Here is a 27705-nt window from a genome sequence, read left to right as displayed (position 1 = left end):
CACGTCGCCGAGAGGGCCTTCTACCACTTCCAGACGTGTGCCGCCGCACCTTCGGTTATTTTCCATTTACTGTCATGGTATGGAATAAAGTCCAGCTATACCTGTCAGTGGGAGAAAGGTTGCTTAGGTGCGTTTCCGCAGGTTGTACCGATGGCGTGGCTTGGAGCCAGCCTTCTCACGGTTTTCCTGTGGTGCGGTTACCGCCTCCCCCCCTCCCAAGTCGTTGCTGCGGGCAACGAAAGGATTGAGGTCGGAGACGTTAACTGGACCGCCGACTTGCCTCCCTTGGGAGTCAGCCAGCTTGTACACCAGAGGCGACACTTTGGTCTGCACTCGGTATGGGCCCAACCACTTGGCCGACAGGGAGGCCGAGATGCCTTTGGCGGCGTCACTCAAGACGTGATTGCGCCTGAGGACAAGATCGCCGACATCGTAGTGCACTTCCCGATGTGACCGGTCGTATTGGGCCTTCTGTCCAGCTCGCGCTTTTGCCAGGTTGGAACGCGCCAGGTCGAGGGCTGCGTCCATCCGTGAGCGCAGTTCCGCCGCGTAGCCAGATGGGCCGGCTTTTGTGGCGGACGCCCCGCTGCCGCCCCACAGAACGCGGTCCATGGGGTTAGGCAGCTCTCTCCCAAAGTTGAGGAAAGCAGGCGTGTACCCGGTTGAACGGTTCACCGTGGACCGCAAGGAGAAGCCTATCTCGTTAAGACAAGCATCCCAATCCCTGTGTTGCTGCGCAAAGGCTGTCAGCAAGGGCTTGAGGTTTCGGTTTATCCGCTCGGTCGGGTTGGCCTGTGGGTGATACGTGGTTGTTTTGCGGTGCTTAAAGGGGTCATGAACCACTTTTCCAAGTAATGATCTAATGGCCTCAGTATCGGAGTGTACTGCCTCCCGAATCGATTGCCGCAAAAATTTCTCGAATCCGTCAAGAATCAGCGGAGTTACGGGGGTTTGGCGCACGCTCCCAGCGCTTTCTCTCTTTTCTCGTGCCGACGAGCGCACTGGAAGCTAGACAGGGAGGGATGGCATGGGGGAAAGAAGTTACGCCAGCGCGCGTCATGAAACGCGATCGCTCTCCCGCTGTGATTCGCTTGCGCGAGTGCGGCTACCGTGTACCGAGGAGTGCGGCGCCGGCAAGTGGCGGCACCCCGCGGCAAGAAGCGCATCTGATCCGAACGCCGCTCTCGATTTACGTCGGCTATCGGCCAATAAGCATGCTATGTCTCTTGCGACGTACAGCGGACAGACGCCCCGCCCACCGACGAGAGTGAGAACCGGCCTCTGTTTGAAAAGAGGGTGCCTGGGGAAACGGCAACTTCGCGCTCCGCTTGTGGCCATTACGCGGCGCGCACGACTGTAATATTTGGCAGAGCAGTTCATAGCCGTGTCAGCTTTCCGCAGGATGTGTTTTTTCAATCAGCCCAAGGGGTGCTTCAGGACCCCTTTAATGCCAAAGGCAGCACACGCATCCACAAACACCTTGGCCGTGAAATAGGACGCATTGTCCGTGATCAGCTCCGCCGGAAAGCCAAAGCGGGTAAAGACCTCGGTCAACTTGTTCCAGATTGCGCGTGCCGTTAGCTTCCGAAGGGGAAACAGCTCGACCCACTTCGTGAAGTGATCTGCGACAGCCAGGAGAAAAACATGGCCTCTCCGGCTTCTTGGGAAAGGTCCCATAATGTCACAGGCCGCGACTTGCCAGGGTTGTTGGCTGTCGATCGGCTGCATGAGCCCGGGAGGCTTGCCACCACGAGGCTTCACGCATTGGCACACGCGGCATGAGCGGGCGTAGTGAAGGGCATCACGCTTCATGCCAGGCCAGGTAGCAGAGCGGCACAACTTTTGAAAAGTCTTAAGGCCACTCGCATGTCCGGCCAACCGCGAGTCGTGGAAATAGCCGAGGGTGGCTTTCCTTAGACTGCGGGGTATCACCACCTTGAAAGACTCCTGGGGAGCTTCTTCAGATGGGACATAGCGCAGGAGAACGCCATCAGCATCAAGCAGATACGAATCCAACGTGCCCGCAGCAATACCAGTCTGCGTCCGGCACTCGGCGCCGACAGCAATACCAGCTGTCCGTTTGCGCCCGGCGGCTTGATCGCCCCGCTCCTCTTGGGAGCTCAGCTCTTTGAGCCCATCAACAATTTGCTGACAAAACGGATCGTCCTGCTGTGCCTTAAGTAGGTCCTCTCTGCTGAAGACGATACCGGCGGACGTGACAGGGTCTACCAGGTATGCGTCCTCACCCGAGGCGGTCGACTCGAAAGCCACTGCGCCGTCGGGGTTCGCGCCTTTCGACCCATTGGAGCCAGGGGCCTCTGAGTCTACTTGGTGCGACTGCTCTTGGGAGTGGCGGACACAAGTGTCAGACGCCAGAACGGGGGCACGCGACAAGGCGTCAGCCACGACGTTCGAACTCCCTTTCCGGTAGCGCACAACAAAGTTGTACCGCTGCAAGGTCAACGCCCAGCGCGCGAGGCGGCCCGAGGGCTCGCGCAAGCGCTTAAGCCAGGTGAGTGCCATGTGGTCCGTCTCCACCACGAATGGCACGCCGTCGACGTAGCAGTCGAACTTCCGGAGAGCAAAGACTATAGCGAGACATTCCCGTTCAGTCACGCTGTAGTTGCGCTCGGCGGCGTTAAGTGACCGGCTCGCAAAGGTGACTGGCCGGAGGACGCCGTCGTGCTCTTGAAGCAGTACCGCTCCGAGACCCAGGTCGCTCGCGTCCGCTTGGACAACGAACTCCCTGTTGAGGTCGGGCAGCTTCAGATCGGCTGTGGCCACTAGAGCTTGAGATAGAGCCTTGAAGGCTCGCTCTTGCTCTGGCCCCCAGCTCCATCGTGCCGACTTTTTCAACAGTGCGGTCAAGGGCGCTTGGAGGTCCGCGCAGTTTGGGATGAACTGTCGGTAGTAGTTCACCATGCCCAAAAAGCGCCTCAGGCCCTGAATGTTCGCCGGCGTCGGGTACTCCACAATGGCTCGTACCTTCTCCTCGCACGGCAGAACGCGACCGCTCTCGATGGTAAAGCCAAATAGTGAAATGCGAGTCTCAGCTATTTGAGCCTTCTTCGGGTTCAAGGTCTCGACTGCTGCCCTTTGTGTGAGAGTCGTAGCGCCACTGGCAAGCGTACTTGCTCAGTCTTGCGGAGTTCCCTACGGCCTGCAAGCCCGTGAGTGTCATACTGTGCTGCATCTTGGGTTAATAAACCCGTTGTTGCTGTTACCCTGCCTCGTGCGTGGTTTCTGCGCAGTGTCGGAGAAAACGACGAACCCGGCCGCAGCGTCGTCGCACGCAGCGGCAATGGAGAACGTCGCGTCCCTACACGGTCGCGCTCGTAGGTAAGCCTAGTGCAAACCTATCTCCACATAACTGGCGCCCAACGTGGGGCCAACACACGCGCTAGCTGGGGAATGAGGCGCCAAAGGGGAGGGCGCGCTCGATTCCCACAACGTCTTGTTAACAGAAAGCAAGAACAGAAACGAAAAGCATCAAAGGCAAAAAAAGTAAGTTAAGAAAATTGAGAACCTGAAGAAAAGGTTGCGTGCACCTTGGCTTGAGTGATCAGCAGATGCTGCTGAACAGTAGACCCTCAGCGACTTCATGTTATTAGTTCAGGCATAAGTTTGCGCAGGATGGGGCCAAGAGGCTGACTGACACCCAAGAGGTTATTAGTTTCTTTGGTGCTTATGAGCAAGAGGCACATAAGGCCATAAAACTGAGGTCTTAACTTGGAGTATTCGGTATGCCACAAAAGAAGAAAGGTCTACAGAGCAAGAAAGATCCAAGTGAAAGCTGTACAAAGCTCCCTTTTCTTTATCTTGTGCTTATCTGCTCTTTTTTGTGCTTTTTGTGTGATTATGTGATATTGTTTTCTGCTCTTTTCTTGAGACTATCTCATTTGTTTTCCGATTATCTATTTTCTGTTCTATGATCTGCTATCTATTGTTTGGTGCTCCGAGTGCAGTGCGTCTAACTCCTGGTGTTGGTGTCTCACCTCTGCTTCTTTCTTCCATATATCTGTGCCTAACTCTTGATGCTGGTGTTTTGCTTTCGTTTCGCTGGTTTCGACAGGCAAATGAGCACTTCTCTGATGCTGGTGTTCACGGGCAAGCATGCGCTGGTGCTCCACATGCGCAGCCTGCTCGGCTTGTGTGTATCAAACGTGGGACTTGCGTGACGCCAATGCGAGACTTGAGACTGCATTGCGACAACCCGAGACGTGAGATGACAACAGGGCACTCTCTTAAACTGTTCTGCCGTTAATACACAGGCTTTTTTAAGGATGCTCAAGTTTTGCTTTTAAGAGTGGAGCACGCTAGCATTATTGAGCCTTGTTTGCATCATTTTCTCATTTGCTTACCATGCTTTCCTTCGCAGTGGTGTCAGGTGGTCTTAGTTGAAACAGGAATGTTGAGGATGGCGAAAAATCTTTATGGGAAGAAACTCTTAAATGTCAGATAATTAAATAGTAAGGATACACAAAACATGTCATAAAGTAACGATATTGTCACGTGGTCGTGACGTCGATGAAGACAGCAGTCGGCATTTTCAAGATGAAAGTGTTTATTTGGCCGAACTTGTGGCCGGGAAACGGAAAGTTGATTTACAGCAATACACACGGTATGCACTGATAGCGGCGAACATAGCGTCGACCATCAATCAACTGGCAAGTGGCCAAGCGCGTCTGCTTTTATACAGGCGCTATCAAACTTTCCAGCAATATCGCTGGTGGCACCATTATCTCTCGACAAAGCTGGAACATTCATGTGCGGCGTGCAATCTTAACAGAACGTTCTAAAACAATCACGAAGCTTCTTACACATCGCGGCGCGGCCTGCGCAGCACGTTGCCCACAGTTTTGTGGGTGAAGCTTCAACTCATGAAAAATAAGACGCGCGGCAATATACTATATAAAACAAACTAAAAAGTCATTGTTTTTACAGTTTGACAGAGGGGCATCGTGTCAAATGTCTCCGCATCGGGGAAGTTTGTAGCGTCCATGATACTGCCGTCAGCTGCACCGTCCATTTGGCACGACATCGATGTAGGGTCTCGAATGTGGCTGCGCAGCTTGTCCCTTTGGTGCACTGCCTAAGGGGCATAGCCGTAGGATGTCTGGCCAGTCTTCACTAGGACGGCATTGTTGGGCCCGTGCTGTACTCCTGGTTGTGCTCACTCAGTTCACAAGGTTCTTCCCAAGCCTCCTGCTGCCAGTCTTGATTCGAACACCATGTCTCCACTGCAGCCTCTCCCAACCCCTTCCCCTCTGTTGGCCTCTTTTCTTTTTACACTCCATGTTCCGCTCTTTCTGTTTCTTTATTTTCTGCTCCTTCATTTGCACCCCACGTTCTTCTTCTTAGTTTCACTTTTCTTTTTCACCTCGTAATTCTATTTGCTCATGGCAGTGGACACCATGCCATGAGGAAAGGAATATGCATGCATGTGACACTGGGCATTGTACACTCTCCGAGGGCACCTACTGCAAGTACAGTTGTGAAATACCCACTACGCCATAATTCACCACTTTGCTAAATAGCCAAGTGCCCACTACACGTTGTACGGCAATACACACACCTATGTAGCTGCACACTTTGTTGATGATAAATTATGGCTGAGCCTTTTGTAACAGGTGGGCAGCTTTAAAGTACCCACTTGTGCAGTTCACTTGGTGTGATGCCTACTGCAGTCCTCTGCTTCTGCCACACAGTATTATATCCTTTAACGTTACTACTTGCCTGAATTAACGCCCAGGAATCAAGAATGGCTGTGCAAGCAGAAAGAAGGAAAAAGGGAGACAGGATAGGATAGACAGGAGACAAGTTTCAAGCATTGCTGTGGCTCTGTGGAAGAATACTTGGCTGTCATGCAGAATGCCAGCGTTACTGTTTGCATCTGTCAGGATTTTTTACTTACAAACAACATTACTGATGCCAGCGTCGACACTGCGTTTTCTGTGACATGGATTCTACAATGCTATCACATTAGCATGCTAACTAGTTCATCAACAAGAAAAAAGTCGGGGCCATATGGAATTACAGCATCAAAAAGATGAAGGTAGCAATAAAAAAAGGCAGCAGCATCATTATGGCTTGAAGGAATCTCTGTACGGGGAGGACCAAAAGGCATTCATACAAGACAATGTTATTAAAGGGACACTGACATAAAATTTCAAGCTCGAGATGTAGCGTTCATTCGATTTCTCGGTGTGCGTAGGTCTTCTTGGCCAAATTTTAAGTGCGTTTGCCACCTGCAAGTTATTTTATTTCGAGGGCAAACAGTGTACGAAAGCTCAACGGGACGTTCAGCACCCTGCGACATCAACATTACTGTGACCTGTTCAGTGTGGCGCATACCATCCTGAGTGACGATCCATTAGTAGCAATGACATCGATGATCTGAGTTTTTTTATCGTGGCACCTACTCACGCCGATGCCTGGAAACGCTCTCACTCTCAGTGGATCTCCCCACCCCTCATGCCTGATCTTCGTCACACCGCTTCGAATGGATTTTCATGTGCTCGTCACGAGTCAACAGGTTGGGGAACTGTGTTGCATTGCAGTCATGTTCTTCGAAGCGCGGAAAAAACAGAAAGAGCGCATCGTTTCATTACATGTGCGGCACACGCTAGCATGACCACAAGCTGTGAAAGTATATAGAGAAATATTGTCGCCAACAAGGAACACGCAGATAGCATTAGTAGAAAATTTTAGTTTGTCTCCGGACTTCTTTGCATTGGTGTAATAGTGGATTACCATAGCCGTAAACGTGCGAAGCTGGGTGGGTGGGGCCATCTGGCGGCTCAAAGAAGAACCTGTGGCGACACACTCTGCATATGATGCGGTGCAGCCTCCATCTCGCTATCATTCAGCCCGGCGTGACACGGCTACACGCTGCACTGTGTTCCACTAAGCCACAGTGCCACCGCAGCGTCATACGACGTATGCGTTACCAGCGGTGGCTACAAAACCAAGCTGCCAAGCTTGGAAGAGCATCATTGCTCCGCTACCCAGACGTGCATAGCATCGGCATGCTCCCACTGCTGCTGCTAGTTGAATCAACGACTGTTACGTTTTTATTAGAGCTGTGCAAATAGCAAAATTTTTGGTGTACTTCGAAGCGAAATTACAGAAAAAAGCTGCAGAGAATTCCTAAGTATGTTCTTACGAGACAGGAACAATCACAGGTCACAAACATGGTCAAAGAACAGATTTATTCCTAAGGGGGATTCAGGTTTCGTATCGCGAAAACTAAGGAAAAAAAATCGATTTTCGAAAATCCTATTTTCAGTTTCTGTAGTCCTTTTTCTGATTCCAAAATATTGTTACTGAAAACTATGTAGAAGGGCGGTAAAAAATTTGTTGTGCTTGCTGAGGTGGCGAAAATTATTGTGGGAATTGCAAAAAAAAAAACTGTGTTTAAAAAAAATTATAGTTTTGCAGTGGTGCAACCAGGCACCGCCATCTTGAGTTCATCGGAAAGAGCATTCCTCAGTCTTCAAATTTCCCGCTCCAGCTAGGTCCTCCATTCAGAAAAAAGCGTTCAAAAAGCAAAGGTTTGAAGTTCGCTTCGAGGCCTTCGATTGGCTGTGTCCGCCATGTTGCCCCAGCACGCCTCGCCAATGGTCCGATCCTCGCTCCGGGATAGCGCCGTCTGCTGCTTGCACGTCGTGAGGTCAAGGCTGTCAAAAATCGCGCTACTTAGTGACGCGTTCGCACTCGTTCTGTGTTCACAGGTGGATGATCATTTAGAATATAATTATACGCTTTAGTTTGGCAGCTGCAAGTGGAAGCTCAGGTATCAGATTACGATAGTGCGTAGCGTATATCGCAGAAGTGCGTCTCGGACAGTAGCGCACCCAGGAATTCTCTCAGGGGGGGGTTGAAATTCTGAGAAGCCTACAGGAGTGTGGGATGGGGGGGGGGGGTGCGGGCACATTGCATAATACGCCATTTCGTTGCTTAGGCTGGAGGATTGCAACGACAAAGAAAATATGAGATACCAAATAGTAATAACAATACTACTACTACTGCTAATAATAATAATAATAATAATAATAATAATAATATCAAATGTGATGATGATGATGATCTTTCAGCATTTTACAGCAAGATCTTGAAAAACTTGAGAGGGCCAAGAAACTGTTCAGTGAAGCAGCGCACGGAGAAAATAAATGGCAAATTGAATAAACCAACGCGTAATATAGTTCCAACAAAGATGCCTGGCAAATACTTATTTTTGCTAGTTCTTCAGCTCCAGGTAGTGATAAGGGTGCTGACGTGCCGGCCTGCTGGCGGTCGCGCATTGCTGTTAAAAAAATTATTACTATGTTAGCGCAAACAAATGGGACGCAAGAAAGGCACACGAGGACACCCAGCGCCGTGTGCCTTTCTTGTGTCCCATTTATTGTGTCTTGTGCCTGATTACCACAGTAATCAGGAAATGTCATACAAACAAGCCCCATTGGCAACTTTAGCAGTTAAAGAACTCTGCAACTGAGAATTTTGTGCACAATGTGAGCAGAACATCCTATATTATACTTCCTTCAGGCCTCGCCAAACTACAAATCTGGAAGTACATCGTAAATATTTACTATAAGCTTTGTGACATTGATTATAAACATTATATACGTACAGCTCAATGCAGCACACGTACAGTACAATTCTCAGCTCACGGATAAACTGCACTGTAGCCACGCTTACCGATTTGCCATGTCATTCGGGTGCACAGGTTCGGCGACTGAAGTATCCTCAGTGATAAGTGACTGATCGATTGACGCATCTGAAGGCGATAAGTGCTGAGTCATCGCTTCCTTTTTGGCCGCAATCGGGCATTCCGGTGCTGTCGCTGCATCTCTTGAATCTGAACACTGAATCTTTTTCGGGAAGTAGTTGAGGATCGTGTTCGACTGGCGCTTCAGCGAAATCCCTGTGATGTGTTAGCTCATTCGACGCAGATTCGCGCAGCAGACACAGAAGCAAGTACTAGCGAGCGAACTGAACGTGTGCATGGGGGCACATCAAACTTCGTAGCTTCCGTCCGATGTAGAACATACAAAAAAGAAGTGGTGAAAAGAGAGAGAGCGAGAGTTGTCTGAAAAAAAGAGAAAGAAAACGTGGCACCCCAATATACCTCTCGCACTTTCCAAAGCCCTTTTTTCTTGTCACGCGTCCTTGAAAACAATTACTCATTCTGCCCCGTCGTCTTACTCCTCCCTTCTTCGCAACGTATGGATTTTCGCATAGCATTCGTGCTTGCTTGGTGTCCCTGCGTGCGCGCGGCGGTACTGCGGCATGGCTGTCGACGCACACACTAGTTGCGCCAAGGCTTGCTCATAAATGCAGGAACCACAGTGTATGTGCTTAAACGAATATCGCCATGTGCTCGAGCTGTACGGCCTCCCGGGTTTGCTGTCGTTTGACGAACGAGCCGCGTACGAGGTCGCCTTTCTTCTCGCCGCTCCAATACAGCTCGTCCGTCCTCTGTCAACAAAGTTAAAAAAAAAAAGTGCGCGGCCACCCCGCTGGCGACACCATTTGCCTGTAGAAAACGCAAGCCCCGAAAAAAAACAAAAAACGCTCTTTTCGAAGCGCCGCCGACGCCCTCTTATCTTTGGAACTTTGAGTGAACATTTTTCCCTACTTTTAGGAATACATACGGTTCCTTCTTGAGCGGTCGAGGGAGGGATGAACAGGGCTTCTTTTCTTGTTTGGTGGGTATGAAAGGGTGAGGTAGGCGGCGGCAGTGCTCTTCGGTCAAAGAACAGAGGAGTGCGAGGGATTGACCGGTGGGAATGAGTTGAAGAGTAAAAAGTGGTGGGGAGCACCTTTGCCGTATGGATGTGTCGAGGTGCACTGTTAGATGAGAGACAGGGAAAGGGGGATACTTGGAGTGCCGGACTGTGAGGCTGTACGCGTACATCTTTTTTTCCTTTTCTTTTTCTTGCGCTTTGCTCGGGGAAAAGCGAAGTCCTGCCAGCATTCATTTCCGGTAATTGGCTTCAGCTGCGATGGATTGGGGACGTCTTTTCCGTCTCTCTCAGTTCCGCTGATGCAGCTCGCGTCGCAGCCAGTACAATCAGTTTTGTTGAAGATGGCTTGGGTACGCTCTTCCGGTGGCCGGTTTTTGGGAGAAGGCATAGAACGCGCTATTGTGTTCGTAATGCTGCAAACATTTTCACGAACCGCCGGTCCCCATCGTCGGCTATGGGCCACGCGCTCGGAGGAGTGGGGTGTCAACAAGACCGTTTTTTTTTATTCTTTTTTCGGCAGCCTAGTACGCCGGCGGCTTTTCGAACATGTGGTTACAGTGTACTAGAATGGGGCAGTGGGCTCACTGCCGTATCCCTGCGCCGCGCCGCCGCGGCCCTCTCCGCGTCGACAGCTTGAGCGCCCGCCAGGGGCGCTGCCGCCAGTTTCTCCTGAAAACTCTTGCGGGGTGTGGAGCGCGTCCCCTTGGTCGGTGGGGGTTAGGCTGGTTACGCTGTAGTTGCGGGGGTATCAACAAACGCAGGGTTGGTGGCGGGGAGAGGGCCACCACAATGACACAAAAAGAGATCACAAAAAAAATGAGGAGGGGAGGGAGTCGAGCATTTTATTCTTTTTTTTTAACTGACCCAAGTAGTTGAAGCTATACTATTTCCATTTGTGTGTGCCCTGCAGCGCATGTTCACGCCGTTCATTTGTTTGAAGGACCTTTGTCGGCACCCCCCGTGCCGCTTTACTGCACTTATATATGCTTGTTTTTCTGAAGGATCGGCATCTGTGTCTATCCCCAAATCGCAACTGTCTCAAAGACGGCCCGCCGCTGCATCTGGACGGGAGGGACGCGCTTTTTTACAGCCTCAGGCGGTCGTGCACATAGAGCATGCAGCGTACGTGCAGAGAAATTTCTGGGGCTGCATTTGACAACAAAAAACAGCTGGACCCAACGAAGCTAGGAGTGACCGCAGAGGCAAGTGTGACAGCAATAAAAGCAAGAAAACGCGCGAGGGTGGTGACAACAAAACCATACTCGTTCTTTAGTAAAAAAAAAAAAGGGGGGGGGGGGGTTAGGGGTAGTACTTCTAAAAAAAATACTAAAGAACGCTGGTACATCGCTGCTTGTTTCGCTATCGAAGTCCTAAGCACAGAACTATACTGACGGATGAAACGGGCTGGATAGTGACGTACAGAAAAGGAGATGTAGAGGGGGGCTGAAGTAGCTCTCATTAGGAAGCGATGGAGGTCCAAAGGGATTGGGCTCTCTTTGGGATGCCCCAGTTCCTGGTAGATCGACGTTGTCGTCGGCTGTCGACTGCAAACATCGCCGGCGTTTCTTGCTGTCCTTTATTTTTCATTTTCGTAGTCGACTAGCAGATGTTCATACACGTTTGTTGCATCTGTTTATTGTTCGACCACGAGTGACATTTTCGGCATTGATAATTCATATTGTGATATGGCAAACATTTGCGCATACATAGGCAGGGTTTTGTGTACATATAATCAGTATGTCAGTGCGTGACACTGTCGAGTGTTTCTTCGTGTCCTGTTTTATCCGCGCTGGTGCAATTCCAAGGTGCAATAAAAAGTTTTGGTAACCTTGTACGATCTACGTCTGCAAATAAAAATTTTTAAGCGTACGGTGCGGATACATTTATTACGAAGCCGAGTGATTCCCCCATTATTGATTCGCGAAAAAAAAAAGAACAAAAAGTGGGTTAGTTACACAGACCAGCTAGATCATATATACGCGAAAAAATTTTAAAAATGAGGCGTTGTTTATATTCGGCATAGTGGGGCTCGAAAGGCGGGAGTGAAGTCGCTATGATAGCTACAGTGGCGAAAGTGCATTGAAAATCGTATCGATCAGCAGGACAAAAAAAAAAAAACGAACGCCCCCAACTACACACACTGTTATTGCAGCGGCTGCGTGGAGGAGCATTCATTTATGCAATAGCCGCTTAAAACATCGCTCGCCCTCCGTAAATCAGTCACAACGACAGTAACTTATTTCACAACACACAGAAAACTTGCATCAAAAGAACTTCCGTGAGTTGCGCACCGTAAGATTGACTTTTCTTGCGCGCAAAACAACAACGCGCGCTATCCGCGCCCTGCAACCCGCCGGAAAGTTTCAGGTGACGCTGTGAGCCGCGCCGCCTGTCGGCGGCGACATGAAGTGCGTCACGCTCCGCCGCTCAGTGAGCGCACTATAAACTTCTAGAACACTGTAATGTGGTTTCACTTTGAAGTCGCGCGCGCCACCGTCAGCGGTTTCGAACTGGCTTCGGTCAGGTCTTTATCCCTCCCGTTTCGGACTGTACGTGTGTATGGCACAAAGGCGGCAAAGCGCAAGAGCCGACGGGCCATTCGCGTTCTTACTGTCACGTTACTCAGCCGGCCGCGGAAACGGGCGATGGTTTTGCTGGCGCCACGGATAGCGGAGATATGTATTTCTGTCGTGATGTTGATTGGGAGACACCTGTTACTGGATTTCTCAGCTTGCGTCGTTGTGTTTTTGGAAGCGAAATGCTTCCTGAATAAAAGATTTTGGGTAGCCGTTCCTGGCGCGTTTCCTGAATATATCGCGTTTTTCTTGTTTTTCTTTCTAAAGTTGTGTGCTGCAGTGCGTTCCGGCTCTTCTTTACTACTGATGTATTGCGGATTTTTGTGGGGTTCTAAAGTGAACTGAAAATATCGACTTGTGTAGGTGTGTTTGCACAGTTTCATTTGCAAGTTACAAGGGCATCTAAAAACGACAGGGAGTCTTCTGTTTCAAGGGTGAACTGAATACTCGTTGGATAAATTTAGATGAGAGAATAATTGTGACTTATGACCTCTTGACGCTCGAATGACAGTCGTTGAGACGTATCTGTGAAAGATTTTTGACTGCGGCTGCAATGAATTAAGAGCTTGTTCCTCGATGTGTTTCATTGTTATATTTGCTATGGCGACAGACATGGGCACAGGGTTCCAAATAGTGAAACGTTTATGAGAAAGTTTGCATATTTAGCAAAATTAATGCATTGTGATAAGGCAGAAAAAGAAGATTCGCACCATATGTCTCTGGAAGGGCCCAAGTGCTTCAAATGCTTTTCTCCTTTTTTTTTCGTTTTGGAGGATCGACAGTTACCTTGGTTCGGTCCTGCCAATTAGAATTACGTTAGAGCTCGTCTGCACATAAAAAGTGGCGCTAATTGGTAACACCGTGAATATAAAGGGCATTTTAGCGGTGACACGTGGCTATATACTTTAGAGCTTGCCGTTGAATGAGTGCCTTCATTTTCATTTTGTGTTTTGTCACGGCCGCTAGATGAAAAAGCTTCATCCAGAGGGCGTGGTTTCGTAGAGCCCATCTATATGATGAAAAAAGAATGTTTGTCGGGAAGGAGAGCGTACATTATTGACTATTTAAAGGAAACAAAGGTGCTCCGTGACGGACACAATTCGTGTTCACTATAATATCAAGGATTTAAGAAAAAGTAACGAGAATGCCACCGGCATCGCAACAGGAAATGTTCATCACGCTTAAGCGAGTTTCGTTTCCATGGCGAGTAAGGCATTGAATGTACATGAAAGCGCGTGTTATTTCTATAAAATGAGTTTTATGACGTAGAATTTGAAAGAAGTTGCACATTCAAGACAAAACCAGCATATATTCATTGCGCAATTTCGTCGTCACGCCATTAGTGCCAATAAATCAAGCCATGTGACACCGACAATTTAATGGTATTTAGGCACTTGATATCTTAATCTCTAATTACATTAGAAGCGTCCCAGTGAACCAGGTATAATTTGCATGTGCGCAGGTAAGTGCATTAGATTTGCCCGTGTGAACCGGATAATAACGTTACAAACGGTAAACAACACTGCGAACTCTTGTTCTGGACAAACATGTATGTAGCACTGCGTACACAGCTGGATGAGCTGCTATACGTAATATTTTTCATGTCACATGCACTGTGCACCGACGTCTGTGGTCAAGTCACGCGGCGCATTGTCATTGTACACAGCCCCTTTTAGACTTCCCCCGAGAATCAAACAAATAAAAAAAAAACAATAGCTTGTTTTGAAGATTCCGAAATATCTCCTTGCTCTATTGCAATAATCAGAGGGGGCAAGAAAAGAAGAGGGGTCAAACTGACGACCCGTGAAAGCATCTTTTCTTTCGTCCAAAGCCGCTTCACTGGAAGTGAACGCAGAGCCACAGAGCACGCGGTTTGCGCTCTTTCAGTTTAGGAGTAGATGGGTGAATACCACGTATTTCTGGAGTAAATGAGAGAAAATCGACCTCAGACCACCTCTTGAATTAAAATAACAACGTCTGAAAGGCCCGTGAACGTGTACGCTGGATTCTCGGCGACAATGACCGTGAAGCAGTTACGGGGGGGGGGGGGGGTCAGGTCGGCCTCAGGGGGGGGTTACAACCCCCAAAACCCCCCCCGTCGGTGCGCCACTGGTCTCGGACAAGCAGTTCTGCTTATCGGCATTTTGCACCTCGTGACGGACCATCACGGGACGACTCTTTGTATTTGTGATCGAGCATGACGTGCTTTAAAACATCGGGTACCGCGGCCACACACATCACGACTGAGCTTACTGCTCGGAGTCGGGGCTAGGCCTAACTCCGCTCATGGCGCCGATGTATGAGACGTGTCCGAACTTTGCGGGCAAGAACATCATTGCGCCTGCGGACATGCGAAAGTGAAGAAGCCGCAATGTGTTTTATCACAAGCAATGAATCGCATCGCCCGCTGGTTACTCGGAACCGCGGATGAGCATTTTACGCATCGGCAGCGGACCCCCCGGCAAGCTCGTCGCGCAGCGACCACTCGGGGCATCGGTAGACGTGGCTAGCAGTTTCGCACATCGGCGCCCCAAAACGCATGGCCAAGCATGCCGATTTAGCATCTTTATATTTATCATTATTATAAACCGTTATATTTATTTTCCGGAAGTTCGAATACTTCGAATAGTAAAATTTCGGTGCGAATTGAATCGAATAAAAAACACTATTTGAAAAATGTTTGAAAGGCCGAATATTCGCACACCCCTAGTTTTTATGTTGGGATTCGTACTTCGCTACACACAACATCCCACAAACCTCTCAAGTACAGAATCTTTATTGTAGAAACCTAGTGTATTCTAATTCTCTGCTGGTGTACATTCGCAGCAGCGGTATAATTCTGAATCCATTGTCTTGTTAGAACTCTTTTTCCTCACGAACATTAGGCAAAAACAAAACAAAGAAACGTACATATCTATCATTGTGGTTGTCCAAAGCATCACATCTTGTTGATATCATCAAACAGTAACCCAATATTCTGTAAACCCCTTTGCGTATACCGGAATGGAATGACGTACACGCTAAAGTTATCTGAAGCAATATAGAACATGACCCAAAGAGTGCATCCCCATGCACCTCCTTGTCGCTGTTTGGAACGACATCCATTTCTGAATCATCGCTTTGCAAAGTGTTGAAGCTCAAATGAATCATGAAGTTGCGAATCTGGTGAGTCCCAATTATAGAATTTTGCCTTCATCACTTGTCGACACTGTTGACAGCGATGACAGTGATGCTGGTGACAACTAGCAGACGAAATGTCAGCTGAACATGACGTCACTTCTTTCTGTTTAACGCAGTCAGCTGGGGCGCAATCAGGAGGTGGCTGTGAGGCAGCACTGCCAGCGCTACAAATTGGCGGGCTTTCCAACCGTTTTGAATTGCACTCGATAGTGGCTATATTAATCAATATAACATACAGACTTATTCGTCCCTCCGTTGCATTCTGAGTCTAGAATCGCTACCAGGGGGTTGATAACTACTCGAGGATAAAAAATATTGGCATGCGTGAATTTTATGTCAGTGCTCCTATAAGGCAAAAGACCTAGATGCCTCAACAAACGTGAAAATTGACCGGTGGCACCAGTGGCTCCAACAAGAGTGATACATGAAATCATCACTTGATGATGTCACAGATCGCTAAAATTTGTGATGTCATTATGACATCACATGGCGACATCGTCACAGGACATCGCCGCTTGGTCAAAGGTGGGTCGACCACGGTGGCAGTGTTAAACTGGTTGAAGTGCGCAGAGCTTTCTTGAGATTAATACACCGACTAAGAAGAAAAAGAATATGGCTTAGGTGAATACTTAAGGGGGGATTCCACGAGAGATCGAACATGCCTGTCCGGTCACAATTTTTGTTTTGCCTGTATTTTTTATATGTTATGTGGGCACATTCAAAGTACACGGAACTGAAAATTTTATTTCCAAGAAACACTCCCAGCGCGCCAAAAAAATATTTGAAGGTGGCGACGCGGGCCTCCTGTTTTTGCTCACTGCAATGTTTTCGGATTTCACGGCCGAATTTAGCACGAACTATAAATGATGTGTTGAAAATTTTTTTTGCTGGTTTTAATACGCATTACTGTGAATTACATCCCTGCTTTTTTTATGCCGTCCTCAAAAAGAAGAAAATGTGAAAAAATGGCAAACACGGCCGAAATCAAAAAAGGGTCCTAAGTTTGAGGTGCCTTGGTGCCTTTGCTATTACAAACAGAAACTTGAAAACAATGTCAAATATAGAAAAGAGCCTTTCCAACATTTATATGGAAGATCATTTTCCTACGGGCAGCGCAATAAAACAAAAAGATAGTTAAAGAAGCAATTTTTAAAAAAAAAAGTACATTTTCAAAAAATAAAATTAAAAAAAACTCTAGTCTCAATTTTGATGACAATTTTTTATCGAAGAGCGCTTACGTCAGTGAACACAGGGTTTTAATATCATATGTCCTCATTTGCTTTGTTTACAAGATATAACTGGCCAAAATGAACCTTGCTGTGTGTGCTCACTTCAGTGCGACTGATAGTTGTTATCAGCTTGCATTGTGCGTAAATCTCAGTTTTAATTATTCTGCTGCAGCAAAAACTTGCTCTGGTGGCTCTTCATCAAGAAGAATGTGTTCTCAGATTTTATTTGGTTCTAGCGTGTGCGAGAGTGGGCTGCTGCTGCCTTCTAAAGGGTGATTCCATGAGAGATCGAACATGTCTGTCCGGTCGATATTTTTGTTTTGCCTGGGTTTTTTATATGTTATGTGGGCACATTCAAAGTGCACGGAACCGAAAATTTTATTTCCAAGAAACGCTCCCAGCGTGCCAAAAAATATTTGAAGGTGGCGGCGCGGACTTCCTGTTTTTGTTCACTGCAATGCTTTCGGATTTCACGGCCGAATTTAACGCGAACTATAAGTGATGTGTCGAAAATTTTCTTGTTCATTTTAATACGCATTACTGTGAATGACATCCATGTTTTTGTATGGTGTCCTCAAAAGAAAAAAAAAGTGAAACAAAAAATGGCAGCCCCGGTCCAAATCAACAAAGTTTGCTAAGTTTGATGCGCCTTGGCGCCTTTCCTATTTAACACAGAAACTTCAAAACAGTGTCAAGTATTTCAAGGAGCCTTTGCAACATTTATGTGGAAGATAGTTTTCCTACAGGCAGCGCAAAATAAGATGAAAATAGTTAAAGAAGCGAGCTTTTTTTAAAAAAGTACATTTTCAAAAAATAAAAAGAAACTCATGCCTCAATTTTGACGACATTTTTTTATCGAAGAGTGCTTATGTCAGTGAAAACACCGTGTTAATATGTATGTCCTCATTTGCTTTGTTCATGAGATTTAACGGGGCAAAATTACCCTTGCTGTGTGTGCTCACTTCAGTGCGATTGATAGTTGTCATCAGCTTGCATTGCACGTAAATCTAGTTTTAATTATTTTCCTGCAGTAAAACTTTGCTCTGGTGTCTTGTCGTCAAGAAAAATGTATTCTCAAACTTTAATTGTGTCTAGCGTGTACGGGGGTGGGCTGCCGCCGCTCTCTAAAGGGCTAACGCGTAGGCAGTTTGCAGCTTACAACCTCAACTTACCCCGCCAGTATTTGCTAATCAGAAGCACGAGAGACACTGTGAACACATGGTTTAGGTCACTTTGTCAAAACTTTCCTTGCATACAGAATAAAGCATCTTTATGCAGTGAAAGCCAACCTTTTCTGTAACTAAATACCACAATCATCAGGCGCGCTGTTATGGAGTCGTTTTTTCACTGCCTGCTTGCTTCCCTTCAATTACGTGCATTGTACGCTTTAACCATCTTCCCCATTCGATGCACACTGTGCCTAAACAACATTTGTAAAAAAATGGCTCAATGATTTCCGAGCCGTTTATTTCACTTCCCGCTATCACATGTTTTCGGCGTCGCAGATAACGTCTTCCTGTATCATCTCGACATTTACCTCAGCGTTGCAACAGCCAGAAAACATGCGGTGCGGCATGATTAAGCCATGAGTGGCCGAAGCTGCCCAGTTGATGATGTTTTGTTGCCACTTTACTAAAGTGCTTTCCCATGTTGAGGACAGCAGAGGTCATTGGTGGCACCAGACGGACATTACCCTTAGTTTTGACAATGAGTGTGGCCTACAAATTAATTATTACGACCCAAAGTGCTTAGACACCCTTAGTCATAAAATGTTAAACCGTGAGCAGTTCTGGAAACGCATTCATGACAGCTGCGCAGATGTGAGATAATTTGTGCGGCGCCGTTCAGTATAAACGTTTCGACTTGCTCTAGGTCTAGCTGTTCACTACACGCGATGCACGTGGCCCATGGCTACGTCCGATTATTCTGTGCCGATTATTTACGCGTTCACAAAAAGAAGATTGCTGAGGAAAACATTTTCATGGCGCAAATTTTTTTTCTTTGCTCTTTTTGTTGTTGCCTACCTCCAGAAGCTACTGTCATAGGCTGAGGATCTTCGCGACACCTGCAAAGTCTGCTTGTATTGCTTTACGCTCCTCAAAGAAAACCTGTCTACATCTAACCGCGATGAGGTAGACCAGGCATTTCTTCAGGAAGAACAAGCGATTGATATCTTGAACAGGCGTGCCCATCTTTCCTCTGATGATTGTAGGCGAGGTTGTAGGCTGCAAACTGTTAACACGTTAGCCATTTAGAGGGCGGCAGCAGCCCACTTTTGCACATGCTAGACACAAATAAAATATGAGAACACATTTTTCTTGACGAAAAGCCACAAGAGCGAGGTTTTGCTGCAGCAGAATAATTAAAACTGAGATTTACGCACAATGCAAGCTAATAACAACCATCAGCCGCACTGAAGTGAGCACACACAGCAAGGGTCATTTTGGCCAGTTATATCTTGTAAACAAAGCAAATGAGGACATATGATATTAAAACCATGTGTTCACTGACATAAGCGCTCTTCAATAAAAAATTGTTGTCAAAATTGAGACCGGAGTTTTTTTAATTTTATTTTTTGGAAATGTACTTTTTCAAAAAGCTCGCTTCTTTAACTATTTTTTTCTTTTTTTGCGCTGCCCATAGGAAAATTATCTTCTGTGTAAATGTTGCAAGGGCTCTTTTCTATAGTTGACATTGTTTTCAAGTTTCTGTTTGAAATAGCAAAGGCGCCAAGGCGCCTCAAACTTAGGACCCTTTTTTGATTTCGGCCGTGTTTGCCATTTTTTCACATTTCGTTCGTTTTGAGGACGGCATCAAAGAAGCATGGATGTAATTCACAGTAATGCGTATTAAAACCAGCAAAAAAAATTTTCGACACATCATTTATAGTTCACATTAAATTCGGCAGTGAAATCCGAAAACATTGCAGCGGGCAAAAACAGGAGGCCCGCTTCGCCACATTCAAATATTTTTTTGGCGCGCTGGGGGCATTTCTTGGAAATAAAATTTTCGGTTCTGTGCACTTTGAATGTGCCCACATAACGTATAAAAAACCCAGGCAAAACAAAAATATTGACCGGACAGGCATGTTCGATCACTCGTAGAATCACCCTAAGGGACCCTGTGAGTTTTTTGGCCATTTCAATGACATAGTCAAGAAGACTTCTATTGTGATCTCTACACTTCAGATATAGTCATCCAACTTTGAGTGTAGATAGGAATACTGATGTGTAACTACTGGTACTACATACACGTCCCATGAAAAAGTGGTGGTCAAAGCTGGAGGGTACCTTGCATTTAGGAAGCTTGTGGCATTTTACGCATGATGTCTGAAGACTTCATCTACTGTACCAGTGAGATGGAAAAATGCCAATATTAAGGCATAGGAATGGAGATGTGGAAGACTTGAAGGATTATTGACTAATCAGCTTCTTCGAATATTTTACAAAATATTTATAAGTGCGATTGCAAACATGGTAAGACAAATTATGTTGATCAACGCAAAGAGCAAGCTGGTTTCAAGAAAAGGTAATGTACAATAACTTACAGATGTGTGAGCGTTCAACAAGCCATGGCAACACAGTGAAACCCTTTATAAGTCTTTCATAGACTACAAAAGGGCATTCAACTTGGTTGAGAGAGGAGCACTCTTTGTTGTTGCAACTTCCGAGGATGTGAAACAAGTTGCTCTATTCATGAGCTCGGAGGCTAAGGATGATTTTTCTACTGCATTTGAGTTCTCCACTGAAGGTGCTTGTCTCTTCACTCTTGGAAGCATTGTGTTGCCATGGGGCACCAAAACTTTTGTGAATACCTTAGTCAACATCGACAAGAAGACTTGGTGAACTTGTGAAGCAGCTCACAGAGACACGGGTGCTGCTTGACGAGTTAAAAGGAACTGTCACCAACTCTCTGAACTGAACAACAAGACTTGCTCCTCCACGAGAAAAGCAAACAAAGTTCCATCTGTGATGGGGTCGGACAAAGGGTGTTGACTGCATGCTTAGAAGTGCTCAGACAACCAGATTGAGAAGAAATAAAATAAAGATTCACAAAAATTGCTCTTCAGCATCAGTGGTGACCAATTGCAACAAACGATTGGAAACCTCAACTGAGAAAGTGAGGATGAAGATCAATGTACTCAAGACAAAGACAATGTTCAATGGTCTGGCTTGTGAACAGGAGCAGTGATTGGCAACCAGACCCTGGAATCTGTGCAAGGTCTAGCATAGGAGTTTATTCATGTAAGGGAGGTTCATAGAAAAATAAGGATAGGCCTCTTGGAAGGGCCTACATGTACAACATGCCTTGGGTTGGCTGCCAATCGGGGAAGGCTCTTTAGGTTCCCTTGCGAGATGGACTTGAGCAATTTGATATATCGTCAGTCCAGACAGAAGCACTCTGTTACCAACTGCTTGTCCCTCTTAATCCACCACAGCAAAAAGACCTGAACAACAACACTTTCTTCTGAATGACAACCACAGATGACTTCATAGAACAGCAAGAAGCAGATACAGAACTGCACTTGTGAGCATGTCATTCAGCATCTGTGGCTATCTTGCTGTTCACGGACTGCCAATGGGTGGCAATGCAATGACTTTGTGTAATGCAAGTTTCTTTCTCCAAATCAATAAAATGGGTGTAAAATGGGATCAGGTCACGTTTATTGTGACCATTCAAGCAACCATAAAATGCCTTTTGTGGAACCATTGCTTGAAGAGGTTAGGCTGCAATTGGTATAGATTCTTTGCATCTGCAGTCAAACCCACTATACCGGTTTTAACAATATATTGGTTGTAATGATGAGAAGCTGCTGTACCATCAACTTTTGTATGTTTTCTGCGGTGAAAAAATTCCGGCAGTCAATTTCATTCAAAGCATTCAGCGAGCAGCTGCCTATGCTGCAGCCTTTTTGTTGTGTGCCAAGCGTTATGAGGCGGATCAGTATTTTTGTGTAATTGAGTAGTTGTGGGCAGCCTACCAGATAGCATTGCTTCACTGCGAAACCACGGTGCTTATTGCATTCTGTTAACCAAACAGCTTTCTCAACGCTGTCCTTAGTTTCCTTTCTTTTTTTCCCTGATAAGCTAGCGCTTCACTCGTGCCTTTTCAGTCCAGTTAAGTCATTGCACTGTCACACACTTGTGTATAGGGAACCCAAGCTCAAGTTTGGGTGCGACCATAGGTCGTCAAACTCACTCTTTAGTCGATTCACTGAGACTCACTCAGGCTCAGATCTGGCCGTGAGTCTAAGTCTGAGTGAGCCCGGGTGAGTAATATGTTGTTGAGTTTGAGTACGAGTGAGTCCTGTTGAAGAACATTTTAGTGAGTCTGTGTCCGAGTGAGTCAGGTTGAGGAAAATTTTGTTGAGTCTGAGTGTGAGTGAGCCCTCAAAGCAAGATATATTTCTGAGTGACTTCGAGTGAGCTCCAGTACTTTTGCCGACCTATGGGCGCAACACTCACGCAACCGCACTCTGCGTTACTAGGGATAGATGTGCCAGCGAAGGTGGTTTGTCACCGGGTGTGGCAGTGGTGGCAGCAAGGACACGTGCGTGCATGCGCTTCTAATTTGGTCCGGAGCACTGCTAGTGAGCGACAGTTACATTGTGATGCACCACAGATGCAATCTGTGCATGCGTGGAAGCAGAGCCAGTGTTGTGACGAAAGGAGACGCACCGTGGATGCCCAGTTATGATAAGCGCCGCTCAAGGTTGCTTTGGAAGCCTATATGTTATATAACATATAATAATGCAAATGTATTATGTCGTGATGACGTTACACAATTTTTTATGCAATATTTACTGCCATGCTGTCTTTTTTTTCCTTTGCTTGTCTGTTAATCTTTTTCAGTGTTATTTTTTTTTCTAACATCTGTATCATTTGGTAACATCTAAATTTGTACCTGACAATGAATCCTTGTGTGTGTTCAATTAATTATGTATTAGATTGTACCATATGCCCCCATCACCATATGCCTCTTCGTGGGCCTGTGAGGTATTCCTATATAAATAAAAAAATACTTACATAAATATGAAGGGCTCACCAGGCATGCCGACTTCACTGGCACCTATAAGGTAGCTCATAGTTCGAAGTAAGATCAGTACTCACTTTAGAACGCATCAGTTCCATTGGAGCGAAGTGCACACTACAATACAACGAGGCGTGTATCATAAGTAGTGGTTGTTGGCGTATTCTTCCGGGGTCGAGCAACACTGGGCTATAGCTTGCCGAGTCATAGGAGCACTTATGTAATGCTTATTGCATTGTTATCAAAGCTGTTAGCTAACACTGCAACCACAGCTGATGTTGTCCCGACATGACGCCTGTATGGGGTGATTTCCTCAAGCAGTTCGAAGTACTGGTGCTGCTCCTTGGTAGGATACTTGATCGCCACACACAATGTCTGGTTTTGATTTTGGATAGTTCTGTGATTTTTATTCCTTGTGTTTATCAGGATTTTCTGTGACACCAGCTCCTTAAAGGCCAACTCCGGTGATTTTTCAAGGTCGATCGATCTCAATGAAATTCGCTGGATACGTTCCTTTGCACATTTCCTTCATTTATGCCAAATTACAGGCTTGAGACATGCGCAGATTTTTGGCAAATGAATTTTAAAGATTGTGTGCAAACGCCTTCCTGGCTTCCCACAATTATTGGCAACATTGCGTCTGTGACGTCAGTATTGGGAAGGCGGCGGAAGTGACGCAGCCGAGGGCACCGCTAACTTCGGCCGCTACAGCGAGCGTCTGCTGTGCTGGCCGAGACACTGTCATTATCAAACGCTGCACTGTCAGTCACAGACATTACAGCTGATGTGTGGCGTGCTCACCTCTCCACTGTGCGCCTGCTCGTCCCGGCTGTCACAGTTTTCATACTCCGCGCCGGCGTGACCGGCATGCCTTGCATGACTTCCGGTCCGTTCGTAACAACGTCTACGTCATACGTAGACAGTGCACTCGGTTGGGTTTCGGTTTCGGTGTTGCGCTTTTTAGCTTATTTAAAAGTATTCTCCAATATGCCAAGTATTTCTGCTATCGGGCCCGTAACAGGAGCGTCTCAGGAACATAAAAGCACCATTACTTTGACATGGCCAAAAAATCGCCGGAGTTGGCCTTTAACGCTATTGTGTGAACATTTCCAAAGTCTATTCTCAAAGTTGCTGTGTTCATACAGACTGCAAATCACACGGGGCGCATACCCATGGACCGTGCTAGGCGGGTGTGTGACTGAGGGAAAGGGTTTCGTGACATTTGCGACAAGCACGTCACATTGTTCATGCCCTGTTAACCGGTTAATGGTGTCCGTCACACACTCATGTCTTTGGTTTATACCAGGTTAACAAGACAACCGTGACACAGTGCGGTTGAAGTTTATTTCTCTCCTCCCTATTACAAGATTCTTTCTATTCCTCTGTGTCATCCTTATTATTATCGATGTGCATTGGCACATCCCTTCTGATATAACACCTTTTGCACGACGGCCTGCCATACCCTTATATTTCGCCCCGCCGCGGTGGTATAGTGGTTATGGCGCTGGACTGCTGACCCGGAGGTCGCGGGATCGAATCCCGGCCGCGGCGGCTGCATTTTCGATGGAGGCGAAAATGTTTGAGGCCCGTGTACTTAGATTTAGGTGCACGTTAAAGAACCCCAGGTGGTCGAAATTTCCGGAGCCCTCCACTACGGTGTCTCTCATAATCATATCGTGGTTTTGGGGCGTTAAACCTCATATATTATTATATTACTGTTATATTGCCTTTCTTTTTATGCAACAGTTATTGGTTACAAAAAGGGCATTTTTATGGCATTGTTATAAATGAGTTTGGCTGTATCAAGTAGAACACTGTGTATCGAGGCCACTATTAGCCTCCTCCCAGGCCTTGGTTTTTCTTAGAGTCAACTGTTTTGCTGATTGGTCGGGCAAAGCTTGACCTTGCGTGCGCAGTAGATTGTGAAAGTGATGCTCTGTCTCTGCACCATCTGGCCTCACACATTTTCCTAACTTTAGCACAAATGCTAAGAGGCCACTTATGTTGGTTGCATGGGTGATGGGCCAAAACAGGGGTGCCTGTAAACTCACTGTGGCAGCACACTGCAATCTGCAGTGACACGCATGTTTGAATCCTTGTAATAATTGGCACTCTCTACTCCAAGCACTTAAGTAAGTCCCTTGTTGGTTCAAGGTACTTATACTGCTAGCTCAGTGGGTTTGCTGAAAAATTATCCTCTTTCAATGCTCCTTAACAGGGACTACTTTACCAGCTGATAATGAATTGATTATCTCTGTAATGTGCTGTAGGCAAGAAAGCTGTCCATTTCACCCTGTGCAGGCCAAAATACGGGTGTACAACTCCAGCTGGTCATTATCCTTCAGCCTGGACACAGTGGGCAACAGTGGTGTGGCAGTGTGCAAGGACAAGGAGCGTAACAAGACTTACAGGGTCTGTTGTCTGTCAGTGGTTTCATGGCCTCGGCCTCATGCCTCCTGTGCTTGCAGTTCTTTGTGCAGAGTCAAATGTCAACCATGAAACTTTCCAAGATGGTGACCATCAGCCCCTTCTTTCTGGTGGTCAACAACACAAAGGTAAGACCTCTGCAATGTTTCGTTGCATTTCTTTAAAGGGATGATGCATGGGCATCCCAGTAACTGGGGGCTTTGAGTTTTCATTTTAATGAACAGTTGGAACTCCTCTCTGGCAAGTAGGACATTGTCTGTCACAAGCTAAATAAGGTGCCGTCTTTTGTACATTAGTAGGTCAAAACACCTGCTACGAAAATCAAGCTGTAGTTATATAAAACAGTTGAGTGGCATCCAAGAAAAAGTGATGTGTGTGTCAGTGAGAGCTGCACAGGAAAGTCATGCATTTACCACCGCATGTGACCCTGCTGAACTGTGTGCAGTAGCTACCATGGTTTTGTCCAGTTTTACTCCCTATACTGGCGGTTTACCTTCAAAAGCTAGGGATCTTCCTCTGTGTAGCTTAGTGCACAATTTAAACAGACTTGTTGCTACAGATTCATGACAAAATAATACGAATCCATAATATTTGTAGTTTTTTGTTCATATCTTGGTCAAAAATTTGCACTACCTACTGTTATGCTTTCCCCATGATCTAGTGACAAGTGCATGTTTCTTTTTGACTGCGTGCAGTGCATGCACAATCTCACAAACAGAGGTCTAGTATGAAGAGGGATTCTAGTGCACAAAACAGAAGCTAGTAAGATTGAGCCTATGTTTCGGATACCACAAGGCCAAAGTTGTTAGACCCAGTATAGGGATCAGCAATGAGACATGCAGGGATTTAGTGCTCTTGTGCCTGCTTTTTCAATATTTTTTTCACGGTTATCGGTACCTCCTGTTTATTTTTGGGTGCCATGTGTTTTTCTGTCATAAATGTGTTGTGCAATTAACCGAACCTTGTCAGGGTACATCATCCGGAACCACCCAAATCCATGACAATTTCCCAAAGAATAAATTTCTGATCCTATGAAGGCTAATTGTGCTGGTCCCACTCTCTATATATTTGTAATCGTCAACATAGGGGCTCGTCAATTTCTTTTTTTTTTTTTTTTTGTTAAAAAGCTGGTATCGTTACATTGTGGAGAATTTTTATTGTGAACCAGCAAAAATTAGGTGCATATCAAATTCATGTAAATAAGATATTATTTTTCTTAGACGGTAGAAAAGAGGCATCGTATGAGGTGAGTTGGTGTAAATTTGCGTCCTATAATGGAGGTTTTTAATGCATTATTACTACAGGGGTATTGCTGGGGCCAAACCGATTCATCATAAAATGCGGGTTGTTGCATAACCAGGGGACTTATAATGAAGGTTCCGCCGTGTATATCACTCCTTGTGTTGGCCAAATAGAAAAGTCTGTTAGTCCTGTAGAGCATTTGTAAAGACGTTTATTAGCGGGCACTAGGCAACTATGCACGACAGCGGCAGTCAAGGCGGGGTCAACTCTCAGCACGAGGGCCGTGCTCTCAGAGAAGAGGACGACCCACTAGAAGGCGCTCGAGAGGACGACTCATTACTGAGTTCAAACGCTTCGCTACAATTACCCCGGGTACGAAAAGAAAGCCGCCTGGCAACCTAGCAGCTTGTCACTATGCAGAAAAAAAAGTTGGAGAGGATTCCTAAGCATATTCTTATGAGGTAGCAACATGAAAGTGTTTCTTTTAGCTAGGTTGATGAAACGCTGGCAGGGTGGTGTTTCATAGTTGTATAAAGAGGTTTATTGGCGGCGGTGATACTCGACGATACAGCGACAGTCAAGGCGGGGCCGACTCTCAGCGCGAGCTGCGTTCTCTTCGAAACGAGCCGAAGAGGGCGACCCACTAGAAGGTGCTCGAGAGGACGACCCATTACCAAGTTCGAACGCTTCGCTACAATTACCCCGGGTACGAAAAGGGAGCCGCCTGGCGACCTAGCAACTTGTCACTATGAGGGGGTCGTGGTAGGGCTTCAGGCGCTCCACATTGACAGTGTTGCGCCCTCGACGGCACATGTCCGAAGATGGTTCTATGGGTTCGATCAGGTAGTTGACCGGGGATGTGCGTTCGACGACACGGTAGGGGCCTTCGTATTCGGGCAGTAGTTTGGAAGAGAGGCCAGTTGCAGTGGTAGGGACAGAGAGCCAAACGAGCGCTCCAGGGAGGAACGTGGGCGCAGAAGTGGTGGTGTCACCACGAATGCTCTTCTGCTGCTCTTGGTTTTGCATAGTGAAGGTCTTGGAGAGCTCACGACACTCCTCAGCAAGTCTGTCTGTGGCAGAAATAGGCGCACATTCAGAGCGATCCGGCTTGTAGGGAAGGATTGTGTCAGTTGTGTGCGACGGGTGCCTGCCATACAATAAGAAAAAGGGTGAGAAACCAGTAGTGCTCTGAGGGGCGGTATTGTAGGTGTACGTGACGAAGGGCAGAATGGCATCCTAATTTCTGTGGTCGGCGGCGACGTACATCAAGAG

General features: G+C 46.7%; 1 protein-coding gene and 1 non-coding gene across 2 annotated transcripts in view; both read left to right on the top strand.

The window, feature by feature from the left end:
• LOC119397704 (intermembrane lipid transfer protein VPS13A) overlaps positions 1–27705 on the top strand; it is a 1038245-nt gene that overhangs the window by 761514 nt on the left and 249026 nt on the right. Inside the window, exons 56-57 of the mRNA XM_037665124.2 lie at positions 25066–25176; positions 25233–25319. Of these exons, the coding sequence (XP_037521052.1) occupies positions 25066–25176; positions 25233–25319 (198 nt within the window). The remainder of the gene's footprint in view (positions 1–25065; positions 25177–25232; positions 25320–27705) is intronic.
• Trnas-gcu (transfer RNA serine (anticodon GCU)) lies at positions 24243–24315 on the top strand. The gene has a single exon. It is a non-coding gene; the product is annotated as a tRNA-Ser (tRNA).

The sequence above is a fragment of the Rhipicephalus sanguineus genome, chromosome 6 (assembly GCF_013339695.2).
Source record: "Rhipicephalus sanguineus isolate Rsan-2018 chromosome 6, BIME_Rsan_1.4, whole genome shotgun sequence".
Lineage (NCBI taxonomy): Eukaryota > Metazoa > Arthropoda > Arachnida > Ixodida > Ixodidae > Rhipicephalus > Rhipicephalus sanguineus.
The sequence above is the reverse complement of the archived record's forward strand: the minus strand, read 5'-3'. Positions and strand labels throughout refer to the sequence as shown.